Raw genomic sequence first — 20159 nt, 5'->3', positions numbered from 1 at the left:
CCTAGTGGTTAGAGGGGAGGGGCGGCAGGGTAGCCTAGTGGTTAGAGGGGAGGGGCGGCAGGGTAGCCTAGTGGTTAGAGGGGAGGGGCGGCAGGGTAGCCTAGTGGTTTGAGGGGAGGGGCGGCAGGGTAGCCTAGTGGTTAGAGGGGAGGGGCGGCAGGGTAGCCTAGTGGTTAGAGTGTAGAGGCTTCAGGGTAGCCTAGTGGTTAGTGTAGAGGTGGCAGGGTAGCCTAGTGGTTAGAGTGTAGAGGTGGCAGGGTAGTCTAGTGGTTAGAGTGTAGAGGCTTCAGTGTAGCCTAGTGGTTAGAGTGTAGAGGCGACAGGGTAGCCTTGTGGTTAGAGTGTAGAGGCGGCAGGGTAGTCTAGTGGTTAGAGTGTTGGACTAGTAACCGAAAGGTTGCAAGTTCGAATCCCCGAGCTAACAAGGTACAAATCTGTCGTTCTGCCCCTGAACAGGCAGTTAACCCACTGTTCCTAGGCCGTCATTGAAAATAAGAATTTGTTCTTAACTGACTTGCCTAGTAAAATAAAGAAATATTTATGTATCTCACCCCATGTTCAATAATGTCCTTTTCCCCTTTATTCAGATTACAACTGCTCACTTTCAGTTGTTTGAAAACGAAATGGTCTACAAAATATCTTTATGTTTTAAACAAGCCTTAGAAAATGAGTTGCAATTTCAGTTCAATCCACCTGAAAAGACAGAACCAATAATACAACAAATGTTGTGGTTCAACTCAAATGTACTGATTTAATTGATTTTGTTGTTGTTGTTGTAAATGACATCATAAATAGGATGGGTGGAGTTATGTCACATATGCAGCTAACACAGACATATGGAAATGTCTGCTCTACCCAAAATTACAACCAACTAATTGCAGCATTACCACACAAATGGAAGAGGCAAGTAGAAGGGGAAATAAGTAAGGGACTTGTATAAATATAAATATAAATTGCTAACTAGTTGGGAAGAGATTTTTGATATACCGATTCCATGGCACATGGTTTATGAATTGACACGCAAAACAACGCCGGATTCATAGGTTCATAGGTTCAGAAATGTTGCGAAATAGCACAGTTACAAATAGAAATCAAACTGGATGGACATCAGAAATAGAGGAAGGACTAAGAACAAACACAATATAATTATTGTAAAATAGATTGTGTTGGTAAGATGTGTACAGAATGTAAAATGTGTATAAGATGTATAAACTGAAGGTAGAAGCCTACGTGTTATTGTTCATTAGTTTACTCCAATTGGGGGAAGGGTGGTAGGTTTTGCAGGGAATAATAAAGGTATATTGCTGAAAAAGGTATGGATATATATACAGTGCCTTGCGAAAATATTCGGCCCCCTTGAACTTTGCGACCTTTTGCCACATTTCAGGCTTCAAACATAAAGATATAAAACTGTATTTTTTTGTGAAGAATCAACAAGTGGGACACAATCATGAAGTGGAACGACATTTATTGGATATTTCAAACGTTTTTAACGAATCAAAAACTGAAAAATTGGGCGTGCAAAATTATTCAGCCCCTTTACTTTCAGTGCAGCAAACTCTCTCCAGAAGTTCAGTGAGGATCTCTGAATGATCCAATGTTGACCTAAATGACTAATGATGATAAATACAATCCACCTGTGTGTAATCAAGTCTCCGTATAAATGCACCTGCACTGTGATAGTCTCAGAGGTCCGTTAAAAGCTCAGAGAGCATCATGAAGAACAAGGAACACACCAGGCAGGTCCGAGATACTGTTGTGAAGAAGTTTAAAGCCGGATTTGGATACAAAAAGATTTCCCAAGCTTTAAACATCCCAAGGAGCACTGTGCAAGCGATAATATTGAAATGGAAGGAGTATCAGACCACTGCAAATCTACCAAGACCTGGCCATCCCTCTAACCTTTCAGCTCATACAAGTAGAAGACTGATCAGAGATGCAGCCAAGAGGCCCATGATCACTCTGGATGAACTGCAGAGATCTACAGCTGAGGTGGGAGACTCTGTCCATAGGACAACAATCAGTCGTATATTGCACAAATCTGGCCTTTATGGAAGAGTGGCAAGAAAGCCATTTCTTAAAGATATCCATAAAAAGTGTCGTTTAAAGTTTGCCACAAGCCACCTGGGAGACACACCAAACATGTGGAAGAAGGTGCTCTGGTCAGATGAAACCAAAATTGAACTTTTTGCCAACAATGCAAAACATTATGTTTGGCGTAAAAGCAACACAGCTCATCACTCTGAACACACCATCCCCACTGTCAAACATGGTGGTGGCAGCATCATGGTTTGGGGCTGCTTTTCTTCAGCAGGGACAGAGAAGATGGTTAAAATTGATGGGAAGATGGATGGAGCCAAATACAGGACCATTCTGGAAGAAAACCTGATGGAGTCCGCAAAAGACCTGAGACTGGGACGGAGATTTGTCTTCCAACAAGAAAATAATCCAAAACATAAAGCAAAATCTACAATGGAATGGTTAAAAAATAAACATATCCAGGTGTTAGAATGGCCAAGTCAAAGTCCAGACCTGAATCCAATCGAGAATCTGTGGAAATAACTGAAAACTGCTGTTCACAAATGCTCTCCATCCAACCTCACTGAGCTCGAGCTGTTTTGCAAGGAGGAATGGGAAAAAATGTTCAGTCTCTCGATGTGCAAAACTGATAGAGACATACCCCAAGCGACTTACAGCTGTAATCGCAGCAAAAGGTGGCGCTACAAAGTATTAACTTAACCTGTTGCGTCGCGCAATCCCGGAAAGGGGTTTCTATTTATAGCCTCAAGCTCATTAGCATAACGCAACGTTAACTATTCATGAAAATCGCAAATGAGATGAAATAAATATATTTTCTCTCAAGCTTAGACTTTTGTTAACAACACTGTCATCTCAGATTTTCAAAATATGCTTTTCAACCATAGCTAAACAAGCATTTGTATAAGAGTATTGATTGCTAACATAGCTATAAGCCTAGAATTCAGCCAGCAACATTTTCACAAAAACAAGAAAATCATTCAAATAAAATCATTTACCTTTGAAGAACTTCAGATGTTTTCAATGAGGAGACTCTCAGTTAGATAGCAAATGTTCAGTTTTTCAAAAAAAGATTATTTGTGTAGGACAAATCGCTCCGTTTTGTTCACGTTTGGCTATGAAAAAAACCTGTATCCAGTTATAGCCTCAAGCTCATTAGCATAACGTAACGTTAACGATTTCTGAAAACCGCAAATAAAATGAAAATAATGCGCCTGCTCTCAAGCTTAGCCTTTTCTTAACAACACTGTCATCTCAGATTTTCAAAATATGCTTTTGAACCATAGCAAATCACTAATTTGTGTAAGAGTATGCTAAGCTAGCTTAGCATTTTGAGTAGCATTTAGCACGCAACATTTTCACAAAAAACAGATAACCAAATAAATAAAATCATTTACATTTGAAGAGCTTCGGATGTTTTCAATGAGGAGACTCTCAGTTACATAGCAAATGATCAGTTTTTCCTGAAAGAATCTTTGTGTAGGAGAAATCGCTCCGTTTTGTACATCACATTTGGCTACAGAAACGAACCGAAAATTCAGTCACCAACAACGTCAAACTTTTTCCGAATTAACTCCATAATATCGACCGAAACATGACAAACGTTGTATGGAATCAATCCTCAAGGTGTTTTTTCACATATCTCTTCATTGATATATCGTTTGTGGAAGCCTGCTTTCTTCTCTGAATTCCATGGGAAAATACTTGCAGCTGAGGTTTGCGCACCAATTTCGGCGCAGGACACCGGGCGGACAGCTGGTAAATGTGGTCTCTTATGGTCAATCTTCCGATGATATGCCTATAAATACGTCACAATGCTGCAGACACCTTGGGGAAACGACATAAAGGGCAGGCTCATTCCTCTCGCATTCACAGCCATATAAGGAGACAATGGAAAACGGAGCCTCAAAAATCCTGCTGATTTCCTGGATGACGTTTCATCTTGGTTTTGCCTGTAGCTCACGTTCTAGGGCACGCACAGAGAATATCTTTGCAGTTCTGGAAACGTCAGAGTGTTTCCTTTCCAAAGCTATCAATTATATGCATAGTCGAGCATCTTTTTGTGACAAAATATTGCGCTTAAAACGGGCACGTCTTTTTATCCAAAAATGATATAGCGCCCCTAGAGTTTCAAGAGGTTAAGGGGGCTGAATAATTTTGCACGCCCAATTTTTCAGTTTTTGATTTGTTAAAAAAGTTTGAAATATCCAATAAATGTCGTTCCACATCATGATTGTGTCCCACTTGTTTTTGATTCTTCACAAAAAAATACAGTTTTATATCTTTATGTTTAAAGCCTGAAATGTGGCAAAAGGTCGCAAAGTTCAAGGGGGCCGAATACTTTCGCAAGGCACTGTATTTACCCAAATACTATTGGGATTGGAAATGATGCAGACAGTTACATTGAGGGAAGCAACAATCTTTCTGCAATATTAAAGCTGATCACCCAAAAAACCCACAAAAAAACAGTACACTTTAGCTTAAGATGTGTATAGCTTGCTAGCTACAGTGGGGAGAACAAGTATTTGATACACAGACGATTTTGCAGGTTTTCCTACTTACAAAGCATGTAGAGGTCTGTAATTTTTTTATCATAGGTACACTTCAACTGTGAGTGACGGAATCTAAAACAAAAATCCAGAAAATCACATTGTATAATTTTTAAGTAATTAATTTGCATTTTATTGCATGACATAAGTATTTGATCACCTACCAACCAGTAAGAATTCCGGCTCTCACAGACCTGTTAGTTTTTCTTTAAGAAGCCCTCCTGTTCTCCACTCATTACCTGTATTAACTGCACCTGTTTGAACTCGTAACCTGTATAATAGACACCTGTCCAGACAGTCAATCAAACAGACTCCAACCTCTCCACAATGGCCAAGACCAGAGAGCTGTGTAAGGACATCAGGGCTAAATTGTAGACCTACACAAGGCTGGGATGGGCTACAGGACAGTAGACAAGCAGCTTGGTGAAAAGGCAACAACTGTTGGCGCAATTATTAGAAAATGGAAGAAGTTCAAGATGATGCTCAATCACCCTCGGTCTGGGGCTCCATGCAAGATCTCACCTCGTGGGGCATCAATGATCATGAGGAAGGTGAGGGATCAGCCCAGAACTACACGGCAGGACCTGGTCAATGACCTGAAGAGAGCTGGGACCACAGTCTCAAAGAGAACCATTAGTAACACACTACGCCGTCATGGATTAAAATCCTGCAGCGCACGCAAGGTCCCCCTGCTCAAGCCAGCGCATGTCCAGGCCCGTCTGAAGTTTGCCAATGACCATCTGGATAATCCAGAGGAGGAATGGGAGAAGGTCATGTGGTCTGAGGAGTCAAAAATAGAGCTTTTTGGTATAAGCTCCACTCGCCGTGTTTGGAGGAAGAAGAAGGATGAGTACAACCTCAAGACACCATCCCAACCGTGAAGCATGGAGGTGTAAATTCTTTGGGGATGCTTTTCTGCAAAGGGGACAGGACGACTGCACCGTATTGAGGGGAGGATGGATGGGGCCATGTATCGCGAGATCTTGGCCAACAACCTCCTTCCCTCAGTAAGAGAATTGAAAATGGGTCATGGCTGAGTCTTCCAGCATGACAACGACCCGAAACACACAGCCAGGGCAACTAAGAGTGGCTCCGTAAGAAGCATCTCAAGGTCCTGGAATGGCCTAGCCAGTCTCCAGACCTGAACCCAATAGAACATCTTTGGAGGGAGCTGAAAGTCCGTATTGCCCAGCGACAGCCCAGAAATGTGAAGGATCTGGAGAAGGTCTGTATGGAGGAGTGGGCCAAAATCCCTGCTGCAGTGTGTGCAAACCTGGTCAAGAACTACAGGAAATGTATGATCTCTGTAATTGCAAACAAAGGTTTCTGTACCAAATATTAAGTTCTGCCTTTGTGATGTATCAAATACTTATGTCATGCAAGACAATGAAAATTAATTACTTACTTAAATTACTGTCTCCGGATTTTACCTTCAAACTAAGGTCAAACGTGGCATCGCATTCCTGACAGGGATGCGTCCATGCACGATGATGTACAGTGAGAGAAAAAAGTATTTGTTCCCCTGCTGGTTTTGTACGTTTGCCCAATGACAAAGAAATGATCAGTCTATCATTTTAATGGTAGGTTTATTTGAACAGTGAGAGACAGAATAACAACAAACAAATCCAGAAAAGCGCATGTCAAAAATGTTAAAATGATTTGCATTTCAACGAGGGAAATAAGTTTTTCACCCCTCTGCAAAAAAACTACTTAGTACTTGGTGGCAAAACCCTTGTTGGTAATCAGAGAGGTCAGATGTTTCTTGTAGTTGGCCACCAGGTTTGCACACATCTCAGGAGGGATTTTGTCCCACTCCTCTTTGCAGATCTTCTCCAAGTCATTAAGGTTTCAAGGCTAACGTTTGGTAACTCGAACCTTCAGCTCCCTCCACAGATTTTCTATGGGATTAAGGTCTGGAGACTGGCTAGGTCACTCCAGGACCTTAATGTGCTTCTTCTTGAGCCACTCCTTTGTTGCCTTGGCCATGTGTTTTGGGTCATTGTCATGCTGGAATACCCATCCACGACCCATTTTCAATGCCTTGGCTGAGGGAACGAGGTTCTTGGGGTCATAGGCAGCATTCCTTCTCCTCCAAACACAGCGAGTTGAGTTGATGCCAAAGAGCTCCATTTTGGTCTCATCTGACCACAACACTTTCACCCAGTTGTCCTCTGAATCATTCAGATGCTCATTGGCAAACTTCAGATGGGCATGTATATGTGCTTTCTTGAGCAGGGGGACCTTGCGGGCGCTGCAGGATTTCAGTCCTTCACGGCATAGTACCAATTGTTATCTTGGTGACTACGGTCCCAGCTGATCATTTCTTTGTCAGTGGGCAAACGTCCAAAATCAGCAGGGGATCAAATACTTTTTTCTCTCACTGTACATCATCGTGCATGGACGCGTCTCCCTGTCAGGAATGCGATGCCACGTTTGCCCTTAGTTTGAAGGTAAAATCCGGAGACAGGTGTTTCCTCCATCTCTTTTAGCTATCATACTCTAATTCCACTGATTTCAAAACTCGATCCTCTGGAAAGTAGAGAGCCACACTTATGCAGCTCCACTACACAATACATTTTTTTTAAAGGCACGTTCGACAGGATTACCAAGACAGACTGACGAGCTTCTATGGCAGACCAATCCGAACTCTTCTCTCTGTCCAGCCCACTCATTATCTCAGCCAATCATGGCTAGTGGGACGGTTGCTAGCTTTTTCTGTCACTTAACCAACAAGGCTCGTAAATGTTACGATTTCATTGATATTTACAGATGGCTTGTCATTAAGACACATGAAAGTTCACATGTACAAGAAGGCATTTCTAGCAACAAAAAAAACGCATTATGATAAAAAACCTTTTTTTTTAAACTTTCAAACGTTTCCTGAATCTCGGGTCACATTTGGGGAACGTATCGTTTCTAGTGTTAACTCAAAGGCAAATATATATATATATATATTTATATATATCCTGATCCCTTGTGTGTCAGACAGTAATAATAAAGGTTATTCTTATTCTTTTCCCTCCTCAGGAGCTTGCCGCCTCTAACATCCACAACCGACCTTGAACACCTTCCCTGCGCCCAGGTTCCCGGCGGTGCTAACGGCAACCAGAAAGGTCTCCTAGCAACAAATCCTATTTTAGCTCTTCCTTTAATATTTTATATTATCGAGTCAGCAGGCACTACTATTGTTTGCCCTGATGAAAAACAAGGGGGGGGGGATAGAGGGAAAGATGGAGTGTGCTTTAGATTCATCACGGGGGGAACCAACGTCACGTTTTGAGGTTGCTTTTGTCTTGCTGGGATTGTGCTCTCGCTCTCTCATCTTGCGTAGTGGTGCCAGTGAGGCCTTGTGTATATCCCGCTTCACTCTCCTAACTCCAGAAGTTTTTTTTTACTTCGTTGGCAAATTGACCATTAATGATACATGCAATGTGTTGTGAGGTCTGTGTTGATGCCTCCCTCTTTCTATGGTGGCTCCCATATCTGTTGAATGTGGATCTGACTCTTTCCTTCCAAAAGTATATACAGTACATACAACTCTTTCTTCCTAGTTCCCACCTCTACTTTTCCTCCTCTATTCAATTTACTTGGTCTCTCTCTCCCTCTCTCGCTCTCTGTCTCCCTCTCTCTGACTCTCTCTCTCTCTGTCTCTCTCTCTGTCTCACTCTCTCTCTCTCTGTCACTCTCTCTCTCTCCCCTCTCTCTCTCTCTCTCTCTCTCTCTCTCTCTCTCTCTCTCTCTCTTCTCTCTCTTTCTCGCCCTCTCCCCTCCAATAGATCGTGATAAACGACCCTACTCTCTCTCAGACACCAGACCTGTCCATAGAGATAAGGGTGTGATAGTGTGTTCCTCTTCAACATAGAAAGTGGATCTGTCTCTTTCCTTCCAACAGTAAATACAACTTCCCCCCATCTTTCTTCCTAGTTCCTACCTCTACTTTTCCTCCTTTATTTGATTTACTTGGTTGCTCTCTGTCTCTCTCTCTCTCTCTCTCTCTCTCTCTCTCTCTCTCTCTCTCTCTCTCTCTCTTTCTCTCCCCTTTCTTTCTCCCCCCTTTTATCTCCCTTTCTCTTTCTCCCCTTTTTTCTCTCTCTCCCCTTTCACTCCCTTTCTGACTCTCTCTCTCTCTCTCTCTCTCTCTCTCTCTCTCTCTCTCTCTCTCTCACTCCCCTTTCTTAGTCTCTCTCCCTTTCTCTCCATTTCTCTCTCTCCCCTTCATTTCTCTCTCCCCCTTTCTCTCCCTTTCTCTCTCTCCCATTTCTCTCTCTCTATCCCCCTTTCTCTCCCCTTTCTCTCTATCTCCCCCCCTTTCTCTCCTTTTCTCTCTCCCCCTTTCTCTCCCTTTCTCTCTCTCTCTCTCTCTCCCCTTTCTCTCTCTCTCTCCCATTTCTCTCTCTCTATCCCCCTTTCTCTCCCCTTTCTCTCTATCTCCCCCTTTCTCTCATTTTCTCTCTCCCCTTTCTCTCCCTTTCTCTCTCTCTCTCTCTCCCCTTTCTCTCTCTCCCCCCTTCTCTCCCTTTCTTCCTCTCTCTCTCCCCCCCTTTCTCTTTCTCTCTCAGCCCAATAGATCGTGATAAACGACCCTACTGTCTCTCAGACACCAGACCTGTCCATAGAGATATAGGTGTGATAGTGTGTTCCTCTTCAACTTAGAAACACAGCCACCAGGTCCTACTATCTCCCAGTGCCTTGTCTCGATGGCCTATCTAGTAGCTTGTATCTATGTATGTGTCTGGCTGTTTGTGTAGGTATGTGTGTGTCCGTCCGCCGGGGGATGTCTGCCGGCCCTTGCTGTCCCCAGGAGATGGGCGATGTTATTTGTCACTGTGACAGGCGGTGGCCCACACCGGGTCGCCCTGGGTCTATAGACTGATGGTGTCTGGGTGGTCTCATACTTCCTCCCCCTCTCCTCCCTCCTCGGCTGAGGTCCCCATTGGGCCTCACACAGGGCCAATGAACGTCCTTGGTTTGGCTAGTGTCTGTCTGAGAAAGGGAGAACAAGTTTTTTGCACTTTTGTAGAAGAGAGAGAGAGGAGGAGGGGAGACGACAGGGAGGGAGGAGGAGGGTAGACGACAGGGAGGGAGAAGGAGGGGAGACGACAGGGAGGGAGGAGGAGGGTAGACGACAGGGAGGGAGAAGGAGGGGAGACGACAGGGAGGGAGAAGGAGGGGAGACGACAGGGAGGGAGAAGGAGGGGAGACGACGGGGAGGGAGAAGAGAGGGAGGAGGAGGGGAGACGACAGGGAGAGAGAAGGAGGGGAGACGACAGGGAGAGAGAAGGAGGGGAGACGACGGGGAGGGAGAAGAGAGGGAGGAGGAGGGGAGACGACAGGGAGGGAGAAGAGAGGGAGGAGGAGGGGAGACGACGGGGAGGGAGAAGAGAGGGAGGAGGAGGGGGAGACGACAGGGAGGGAGAAGAGAGGGAGGAGGAGGGGAGACGACGGGGACGGAGAAGAGAGGGAGGAGGAGGGGAGACGACGGGGACGGAGAAGGAGGGGAGACGACAGGGAGGGAGAAGGAGGGGAGATGACAGGGAGGGAGAAGAGAGGGAGGAGGAGGGGAGATGGCGGGGAGGGAGAAGGAGGGGAGACGACAGGGAGGGAGAAGGAGGGGAGACGACAGGGAGGGAGAAGAGAGGGAGGAGGAGTGGAGACGACGGGGAGGGAGAAGAGAGGGAGGAGGAGGGGAGACGACGGGGAGGGAGAAGGAGGGGAGACGGCAGGGAGGGAGAAGGAGGGGAGACGACAGGGAGGGAGAAGGAGGGGAGACGACAGGGAGGGAGAAGGAGGGGAGACGACGGGGAGGGAGAAGAGAGGGAGGAGGAGGGGAGACGACAGGGAGGGGGAAGGAGGGGAGACGACAGGGAGGGAGAAGAGAGGGAGGAGGAGGGGAGACGACAGGGAGGGAGAAGAGAGGGAGGAGGAGGGGGAGACGACAGGGAGGGAGAAGAGAGGGAGGAGGAGGGGAGACGACGGGGAGAGAGAAGGAGGGGAGACGACGGGGAGGGAGAAGAGAGGGAGGAGGAGGGGAGACGACTGGGAGGGAGAAGAGAGGGAGGAGGAGGGGAGACGACAGGGATGGAGAAGGAGGGGAGATGACAGGGAGGGAGAAGGAGGGGGATACGACAGGGATGGAGAAGGAGGGGAGATGACAGGGAGGGAGAAGGAGGGGATACGACAGGGAGGGAGAAGGAGGGGAGACGACAGGGAGGGAGAAGGAGGGGAGACTACAGGGAGGGAGAAGAGAGGGGAGGAGGAGGGGAGACGACAGGGATGGAGAAGGAGGGGAGACGACAGGGAGGGAGAAGGAGGGGAGACGACAGGGGAGGGAGAAGGAGGGGAGACGACAGGGAGGGAGAAGGAGGGAGGAGGAGGGGGAGACGACAGGGAGGGAGAAGGAGGGGAGATGACAGGGATGGAGAAGGAGGGGAGACGACAGGGAGGGAGAAGGAGGGGAGACGACAGGGAGGGAGAAGGAGGGGAGACGACAGGGAGGGAGAAGGAGGGGAGACGACAGGGAGGGAGAAGAGAGGGAGGAGGAGGGGAGACGACGGGGAGGGAGAAGAGAGGGAGGAGGAGGGGAGACGACAGGGATGGAGAAGGAGGGGAGACGACAGGGAGGGAGAAGGAGGGGAGACGACAGGGAGGGAGAAGGAGGGGAGACGACAGGGAGGGAGAAGGAGGGGAGACGACAGGGAGGGAGAAGGAGGGGAGACGACAGGGAGGGAGAAGGAGGGGAGACGACAGGGAGCGAGAAGGAGGGAGGAGGAGGGGAGACGACAGGGAGGGAGAAGGAGGGAGATGACAGGGAGGGAGAAGGAGGGGATACGACAGGGAGGGAGAAGGAGGGGAGACGACAGGGAGGGAGAAGAGAGGGAGGAGGAGGGGAGACGACAGGGATGGAGAAGGAGGGGAGACGACAGGGAGGGAGAAGAGAGGGAGGAGGAGGGGAGACGACAGGGAGGGAGAAGAGAGGGAGGAGGAGGGGAGACGACAGGGAGGGAGAAGAGAGGGAGGAGGAGGGGAGACGACGGGGAGGGAGAAGAGAGGGAGGAGGAGGGGAGACGACAGGGATGGAGAAGAGAGGGAGGAGGAGGGGAGACGACGGGGAGGGAGAAGGAGGGGAGACGGCAGGGAGGGAGAAGGAGGGGAGACGACATGGAGGGAGAAGGAGGGGAGACCACAGGGAGGGAGAAGGAGGGGAGACGACATGGAGGGAGAAGGAGGGGAGACCACAGGGAGGGAGAAGGAGGGGAGACCACAGGGAGGGAGAAGGAGGGGAGACGACATGGAGGGAGAAGAGAGGGAGGAGGAGGGGAGACGGCAGGGAGGGAGAAGGAGGGGAGACGACGGGGAGGGAGAAGAGAGGGAGGAGGAGGGGAGACGACAGGGATGGAGAAGGAGGGGAGACGACGGGGAGGGAGAAGAGAGGGAGGAGGAGGGGAGACGACAGGGATGGAGAAGGAGGGGAGACGACAGGGAGGGAGAAGAGAGGGAGGAGGAGGGGAGACGACAGGGAGAGAGAAGGAGGGGAGGGACGGGGAGGGAGAAGAGAGGGAGGAGGAAGGGAGACGACAGGGATGGAGAAGGAGGGGAGACGACAGGGAGGGAGAAGAGAGGGAGGAGGAGGGGAGACGACAGGGAGGGAGAAGAGAGGGAGGAGGAGGGGAGACGACAGGGAGGGAGAAGAGAGGGAGGAGGAGGGGGAGACGACGGGGAGAGAGAAGGAGGGGAGACGACGGGGAGGGAGAAGAGAGGGAGGAGGAGGGGAGACGACAGGGAGGGAGAAGAGAGGGAGGAGGAGGGGAGACGACAGGGATGGAGAAGGAGGGGAGATGACAGGGAGGGAGAAGGAGGGGATACGACAGGGATGGAGAAGGAGGGGAGATGACAGGGAGGGAGAAGGAGGGGATACGACAGGGAGGGAGAAGGAGGGGAGACGACAGGGAGGGAGAAGGAGGGGAGACGACAGGGAGGGAGAAGAGAGGGAGGAGGAGGGGAGACGACAGGGATGGAGAAGGAGGGGAGACGACAGGGAGGGAGAAGGAGGGGAGACGACAGGGAGGGAGAAGGAGGGGAGACGACGGGGAGGGAGAAGAGAGGGAGGAGGAGGGGAGACGACAGGGATGGGGAAGGAGGGGAGACGACAGGGAGGGAGAAGAGAGGGAGGAGGAGGGGAGACGACAGGGAGGGAGAAGAGAGGGAGTAGGAGGGGAGACGACAGGGAGGGAGAAGAGAGGGAGGAGGAGGGGAGACGACGGGGAGAGAGAAGGAGGGGAGACGACGGGGAGGGAGAAGAGAGGGAGGAGGAGGGGAGACGACAGGGAGGGAGAAGAGAGGGAGGAGGAGGGGAGACGACAGGGATGGAGAAGGAGGGGAGATGACAGGGAGGGAGAAGGAGGGGATACGACAGGGATGGAGAAGGAGGGGAGATGACAGGGAGGGAGAAGGAGGGGATACGACAGGGAGGGAGAAGGAGGGGAGACGACAGGGAGGGAGAAGGAGGGGAGACTACAGGGAGGGAGAAGAGAGGGAGGAGGAGGGGAGACGACAGGGATGGAGAAGGAGGGGAGACGACAGGGAGGGAGAAGGAGGGGAGACGACAGGGAGGGAGAAGGAGGGGAGACGACAGGGAGGGAGAAGGAGGGAGGAGGAGGGGAGACGACAGGGAGGGAGAAGGAGGGGAGATGACAGGGATGGAGAAGGAGGGGAGACGACAGGGAGGGAGAAGGAGGGGAGACGACAGGGAGGGAGAAGGAGGGGAGACGACAGGGAGGGAGAAGGAGGGGAGACGACAGGGAGGGAGAAGAGAGGGAGGAGGAGGGGAGACGACGGGGAGGGAGAAGAGAGGGAGGAGGAGGGGAGACGACAGGGATGGAGAAGGAGGGGAGACGACAGGGAGGGAGAAGGAGGGGAGACGACAGGGAGGGAGAAGGAGGGGAGACGACAGGGAGGGAGAAGGAGGGGAGACGACAGGGAGGGAGAAGGAGGGGAGACGACAGGGAGGGAGAAGGAGGGGAGACGACAGGGAGCGAGAAGGAGGGAGGAGGAGGGGAGACGACAGGGAGGGAGAAGGAGGGGAGATGACAGGGAGGGAGAAGGAGGGGATACGACAGGGAGGGAGAAGGAGGGGAGACGACAGGGAGGGAGAAGAGAGGGAGGAGGAGGGGAGACGACAGGGATGGAGAAGGAGGGGAGACGACAGGGAGGGAGAAGAGAGGGAGGAGGAGGGGAGACGACAGGGAGGGAGAAGAGAGGGAGGAGGAGGGGAGACGACAGGGAGGGAGAAGAGAGGGAGGAGGAGGGGAGACGACGGGGAGGGAGAAGAGAGGGAGGAGGAGGGGAGACGACAGGGATGGAGAAGGAGGGGAGACGACAGGGAGGGAGAAGGAGGGGAGACGACAGGGAGGGAGAAGGAGGGGAGACGACAGGGAGGGAGAAGGAGGGGAGACGACAGGGAGGGAGAAGAGAGGGAGGAGGAGGGGAGACGACAGGGAGAGAGAAGGAGGGGAGACGACGGGGAGGGAGAAGAGAGGGAGGAGGAGGGGAGACGACAGGGATGGAGAAGGAGGGAGACGACAGGGAGGGAGAAGAGAGGGAGGAGGAGGGGAGACGACAGGGAGGGAGAAGAGAGGGAGGAGGAGGGGAGACGACAGGGAGGGAGAAGAGAGGGAGGAGGAGGGGAGACGACGGGGAGAGAGAAGGAGGGGGAGACGACGGGGAGGGAGAAGAGAGGGAGGAGGAGGGGAGACGACAGGGAGGGAGAAGAGAGGGAGGAGGAGGGGGAGACGACAGGGATGGAGAAGGAGGGGAGATGACAGGGAGGTAGAAGGAGGGGATACGACAGGGATGGAGAAGGAGGGGAGATGACAGGGAGGGAGAAGGAGGGGATACGACAGGGAGGGGAGAAGGAGGGGAGACGACAGGGAGGGAGAAGGAGGGGAGACGACAGGGAGGGGGAGAAGAGAGGGAGGAGGAGGGGAGACGACAGGGATGGAGAAGGAGGGGAGACGACAGGGAGGGAGAAGGAGGGGAGACGACAGGGAGGGAGAAGGAGGGGGAGACGACAGGGAGGGAGAAGGAGGGAGGAGGAGGGGAGACGACAGGGATGGAGAAGGAGGGGAGACGACAGGGAGGGAGAAGGAGGGGAGACGACAGGGAGGGAGAAGGAGGGGAGACGACAGGGAGGGAGAAGGAGGGGAGACGACAGGGAGGGAGAAGGAGGGGAGACGACAGGGAGGGAGAAGGAGGGGAGACGACAGGGAGGGAGAAGGAGGGAGGAGGAGGGGAGACGACAGGGAGGGAGAAGGAGGGGAGATGACAGGGAGGGAGAAGGAGGGGATACGACAGGGAGGGAGAAGGAGGGGAGACGACAGGGAGGGAGAAGAGAGGGAGGAGGAGGGGAGACGACAGGGATGGAGAAGGAGGGGAGACGACAGGGAGGGAGAAGAGAGGGAGGAGGAGGGGAGACGACAGGGAGGGAGAAGAGAGGGAGGAGGAGGGGAGACGACAGGGAGGGAGAAGAGAGGGAGGAGGAGGGGAGACGACGGGGAGGGAGAAGAGAGGGAGGAGGAGGGGAGACGACAGGGATGGAGAAGGAGGGGAGACGACAGGGAGGGAGAAGGAGGGGAGACGACAGGGAGGGAGAAGGAGGGGAGACGACAGGGAGGGAGAAGGAGGGGAGACGACAGGGAGGGAGAAGGAGGGGAGACGACAGGGAGGGAGAAGGAGGGAGGAGGAGGGGAGACGACAGGGAGGGAGAAGGAGGGGAGATGACAGGGAGGGAGAAGGAGGGGAGACGACAGGGATGGAGAAGGAGGGGAGACGACAGGGAGGGAGAAGAGAGGGAGGAGGAGGGGAGACGACAGGGATGGAGAAGGAGGGGAGACGACAGGGAGGAGAAGGAGGGGAGACGACAGGGAGGGAGTAGGAGGGGAGACGACAGGGAGGGAGAAGGAGGGGAGACGACAGGGAGGGAGAAGGAGGGGAGACGACAGGGAGGGAGAAGGAGGGAGGAGGAGGGGGAGACGACAGGGAGGGAGAAGGAGGGGAGATGACAGGGAGGGAGAAGGAGGGGGAGACGACAGGGATGGAGAAGGAGGGGAGACGACAGGGAGGGAGAAGAGAGGGAGGAGGAGGGGAGACGACAGGGAGGGAGGAGGAGGGGAGACGACAGGGATGGAGAAGGAGGGGAGACGACAGGGAGGGAGAAGGAGGGGAGACGACAGGGAGGGAGAAGGAGGGGAGACGACAGGGAGGGAGAAGGAGGGGAGACGACAGGGAGGGAGAAGAGAGGGAGGAGGAGGGGAGACGACGGGGAGGGAGAAGAGAGGGAGGAGGAGGGGAGACGACAGGGAGGGAGAAGGAGGGGAGATGACAGGGAGGGAGAAGGAGGGGAGACGACAGGGAGGGAGAAGGAGGGGAGACGACAGGGAGGGAGAAGGAGGGGAGACGACAGGGAGGGAGAAGGAGGGGAGACGACAGGGAGGGAGAAGGAGGGAGGAGGAGGGGAGACGACAGGGAGGGAGAAGGAGGGGAGATGACAGGGAGGGAGAAGGAGGGGATACGACAGGGAGGGAGAAGGAGGGGAGACGACAGGGAGGGAGAAGAGAGAGGGAGAAGGTAGGAATATGCTTCAACATGTTACACAGAACTCTGAGGGGAGGATGCATTCAAGTGTTATGGTTATGTGGTGCAACAACAGTTTGTAGACCTATACCATGAGCATTTGTCTGTGAGAACTAATGATGTTTTATGTGTGTCCTTCTCTCTACTCTAGCCCCACTGCAAAGAACGTTGTCTCCCATTTCTCCCTATGGAGAAACATTCCTATACAACAACCCAGAGAACATACTGGTAAGGTGAAATACTGAAGTTGTATATGAAACCAGATAGGTGCACTACTATTAAGCACTTAGACCTACAGTTGTATAGATTACATTCAATATAAGAACATTATTTACAGCCAGGCAATGATAACAAGATCTCCAGAGAGATTTGGTCACGGGGAGGCTGATCAGAGCCTGGTAGGCCCCACCTGCGGCCCCACCCCACCTGTCATATCCTTCTTTCTTTTGATATGTGTTTTTGTTACCCCTTTCACAGAGTACATATTCTCAGAATCTTGACATGTTCACTGTTTTGAGATTATGTGGAAGTAGCTAAGAAGCTAAGAGAGAAACTCACTATCCAGTTCTATTTTCTATATGTCTGCCCACACACATCCACTTCCCCCTGTCTCTTCTTTCACTACAAATTGAGAGTAAACTTGAGCAAATTGAGAGTAAACTTGAGCAAATTGAGAGTAAACTTGAGGGTCAATCAGTTTCACTTTGGCCTCTGAGGTTAATAGAAATGTCACCTGCTAGCTTGGCCGCTAAGCTAACCTAGTCACTATGCTATCAGTCTAACAATGCCTGTTTTGAAAGTGCCCTTGTGTGACTTTATGACTAATCTGTGTTATTCTGTCTCAGGACCAGGGTACTAAAGAATTGTTCAAGAAAGAAATCAAAGAGAATGTCAAGCAGAAGAAGCCGAGGTGAGATGAGGGCCACTCCGATTAAACAATAGTTGCCCCTATAACAGTAAAGGCTACCTTTGCTTAGCCTCTTGAAACTCTAGGGGCGCAATTTCATTTTTGGATGAAAAACGTTCCCGTTTTAAACAAGATATTTTGTCACAAAAAGATGCTCGACTATGCATATAATTGATAGCTTTGGAAAGAAAACACTCTGAATTTTCCAGAACTGCAAATATATTTTCTGTGGGTGCCCTAGAACGGGAGCTACAGGCAAAACCAAGATGAAACGGCAACCAGGAAACCAGCAGGATTTTTGAGGCTCCGTTTTCCATTGTCTCCTTTTATGGCTGTGAATGCGAGAGGAATGAGCCTGCCCTTTCTGTCGTTTCCCCAAGGTGTCTGCAGCATTGTGACGTATTTGTAGGCATATCATTGGAAGATTGACCATAAGAGACTACATTTTCCAGGTGTCCACCCGGTGTCCCGAAATTGGTGTGTCTTTTTCAGCTGCTGGTATTTTTCCATGCGATTCTGAGGGGAAAGCAGGCTTCCACAATCTGCATATCAATGAAGAGATATGTGAAAAAACACCTTGAGGATTGATTCCAAACAACGTTTGCCATGTTTCGGTCGATATTATGGAGTTTATTCGAAAAAACGTTGACGTTGACTGAATTTTCGGTTCGTTTCGGTAGCCAAATGTGATGTACAAAACGGAGCGATTTCTCCTACACAAAGATTCTTTCAGGAAAAACTGAACATTTGCTATGTAACTGAGAGTCTCCTCATTGAAAACATCCGAAGCTCTTCAAAGGTAAATGATTTTATTTATTTGGTTATCTGGTTTTTGTGAAAATGTTGCGTGCTAAATGCTACTCAAAATGCTAAGCTAGCTTAGCATACTCTTACACAAATTAGTGATTTGCTATGGTTCAAAAGCATATTTTGAAAATCTGAGATGACAGTGTTGTTAAGAAAAGGCTAAGCTTGAGAGCTGGCGCATTATTTTCATTTTATTTGCGATTTTCAGAAATCGTTAACGTTGCGTTATGCTAATGAGCCTGAGGCTTTATTCACGATCCCGGATCCGGGATGGGGAGTATCAAGATTAAGCCACAAATAGTCGAACAGTATTTCAAAAGAGGAAGGCGTTTAACTACTGAAATTGGTATGGTTGCTAAACCCTGTTTCAGTTGTCTGTACAGTATTGCAAAAAACAAAATTGTAATTACATTTTTACAACTGCGAAAGTATTACACAAATGTAACACAAATAGCATTTGTAAAAAGCTTTACACAAATATTGTTAATTGATTAATATTGATTGATTTGATATATATATACACTGCTCAAAAAAATAAAGGGAACACATAAACAACCCAATGTAACTCCAAGTCAATCACACTTCTGTGACATCGAACTGTCCGTGTAGGAAGCAACACTGATTGACAATAAATGTCACATGCTGTTGTGCAAATGGAATAGACAACAGGTGGAAATTATAGGCAATTAGCAAGACACCCCCAATAAAGGAGTGGTTCTGCAGGTGGCAACAACAGACCACTTCTCAGTTCCTATGCTTCCTGGCTGATGTTTTGGTCACTTTTGAATGCTGGCGGTGCTTTCACTCTAGTGGTAGCATGAGACGGAGTCTACAACCCACACAAGTGGCTCAGGTAGTGCAGCTCATCCAGGATGGCACATCAATGCAAGCTGTGGCAAGAAGGTTTGCTGTGTCTGGCAGTGTAGTGTCCAGAGCATGGAGGCGCTACCAGGAGACAGGCCAGTACATCAGGAGACGTGGAGGAGGCCTTAGGAGGGCAACAACCCAGCAGCAGGACCGCTACCTCCGCCTTTGTGCAAGGAGGAGCAGGAGGAGCACTGCCAGAGCCTTGCAAAATGACCTCCAGCAGGCCACAAATGTGCATGTGTCTGCTCAAACGGTCAGACACAGACTCCATGAGTGTGGTATGAGGGCCCGACATCCACAGGTGGGGTTTGTGCTTACAGCCCAACACCGTGCAGGACGTTTGGCATTTGCCAGAGAACACCAAGATTGGCAAATTCGCCACTGGCGACCTGTGCTCTTCGCAGATGAAAGCAGGTTCACACTGAGCACATGTGACAGACGTGACAGAGTCTGGAGACGACGTGGAGAATGTTCTGCTGCCTGCAACGTCCTCCAGCATGACCGGTTTGGCGGTGGGTCAGTCATTTTGTGGGGTGGCATTTCTTTTGGGTTGTGCTGGTATATGCTGGTGTGGTTGGCCCTGGGTTCCTCCTAATGCAAGACAATGCTAGACCTCATGTGGCTGGAGTGTGTCAGCAGTTCCTGCAAGAGGAAGGCATTGATGCTATGGACTGGCCCGCCCGTTCCCCAGACCTGAATCCAATTGAGCACATCTGGGACATCATGTCTCGCTCCATCCACCAACGCCATGTTGCACCACAGACTGTCCAGGAGTTGGCGGATGCTTTAGTCCAGGTCTCGGAGGAGATCCCTCAGGAGACCATCCGCCACCTCATCAGGAGCATGCCCAGGCATTGTAGGGAGGTCATTCAGGCACGTGGAGGCCACACACACTACTGAGCCTTATTTTGACTTGTTTTAAGGACATCAAAGTTACATCAAAGTTGGATCAGCCTGTAGTGTGGTTTTCCACTTTAATTTTGAGTGTGACTCCAAATCCAGACCTCCATGGGTGGATAAATTTGATTTCCATTAATACTTTTTGTGTGATTTTGTTGTCAGCACATTCAACTATGTAAAGAAAAAGTATTTAATAAGAATATTTCATTCATTCAGATCTAGGATGTAGGATGTGTTATTTTAGTGTCCCTTTATTTTTTTGAGCAGTGTATATATATATATATATATATATATATATATATAAAAAACTATATAAACGTCCTCTCACTGTCAACTCCTTTTATTTTCTGCAAACTTAATATGTGTAAATATTTGTATGAACATAAGTTTCAACAACTGAGACATAAACTGAACAAGTTCCACAGACATGTGACTAACAGATATGGAATAATGTGTCCCTGAAC

At 50.0% G+C, this 20159-nt stretch overlaps 1 protein-coding gene across 3 annotated transcripts in view; it reads left to right on the top strand.

Annotated features, from left to right (window-relative positions):
* Window positions 1-20159, top strand: part of arap2 (ArfGAP with RhoGAP domain, ankyrin repeat and PH domain 2) — a 267094-nt gene that overhangs the window by 13621 nt on the left and 233314 nt on the right. For all 3 annotated transcript variants that reach the window (XM_064940778.1, XM_064940777.1, XM_064940779.1), the window contains exons 3-5: window positions 7614-7699; window positions 16366-16442; window positions 17060-17124. In XM_064940778.1, coding sequence (XP_064796850.1) covers window positions 7614-7699; window positions 16366-16442; window positions 17060-17124 — 228 coding nt within the window. The remainder of the gene's footprint in view (window positions 1-7613; window positions 7700-16365; window positions 16443-17059; window positions 17125-20159) is intronic.

Source organism: Oncorhynchus masou, chromosome 27, assembly GCF_036934945.1.
Source record: "Oncorhynchus masou masou isolate Uvic2021 chromosome 27, UVic_Omas_1.1, whole genome shotgun sequence".
Taxonomy (NCBI): Eukaryota; Metazoa; Chordata; class Actinopteri; order Salmoniformes; family Salmonidae; genus Oncorhynchus; species Oncorhynchus masou.
The sequence above is the reverse complement of the archived record's forward strand: the minus strand, read 5'-3'. Positions and strand labels throughout refer to the sequence as shown.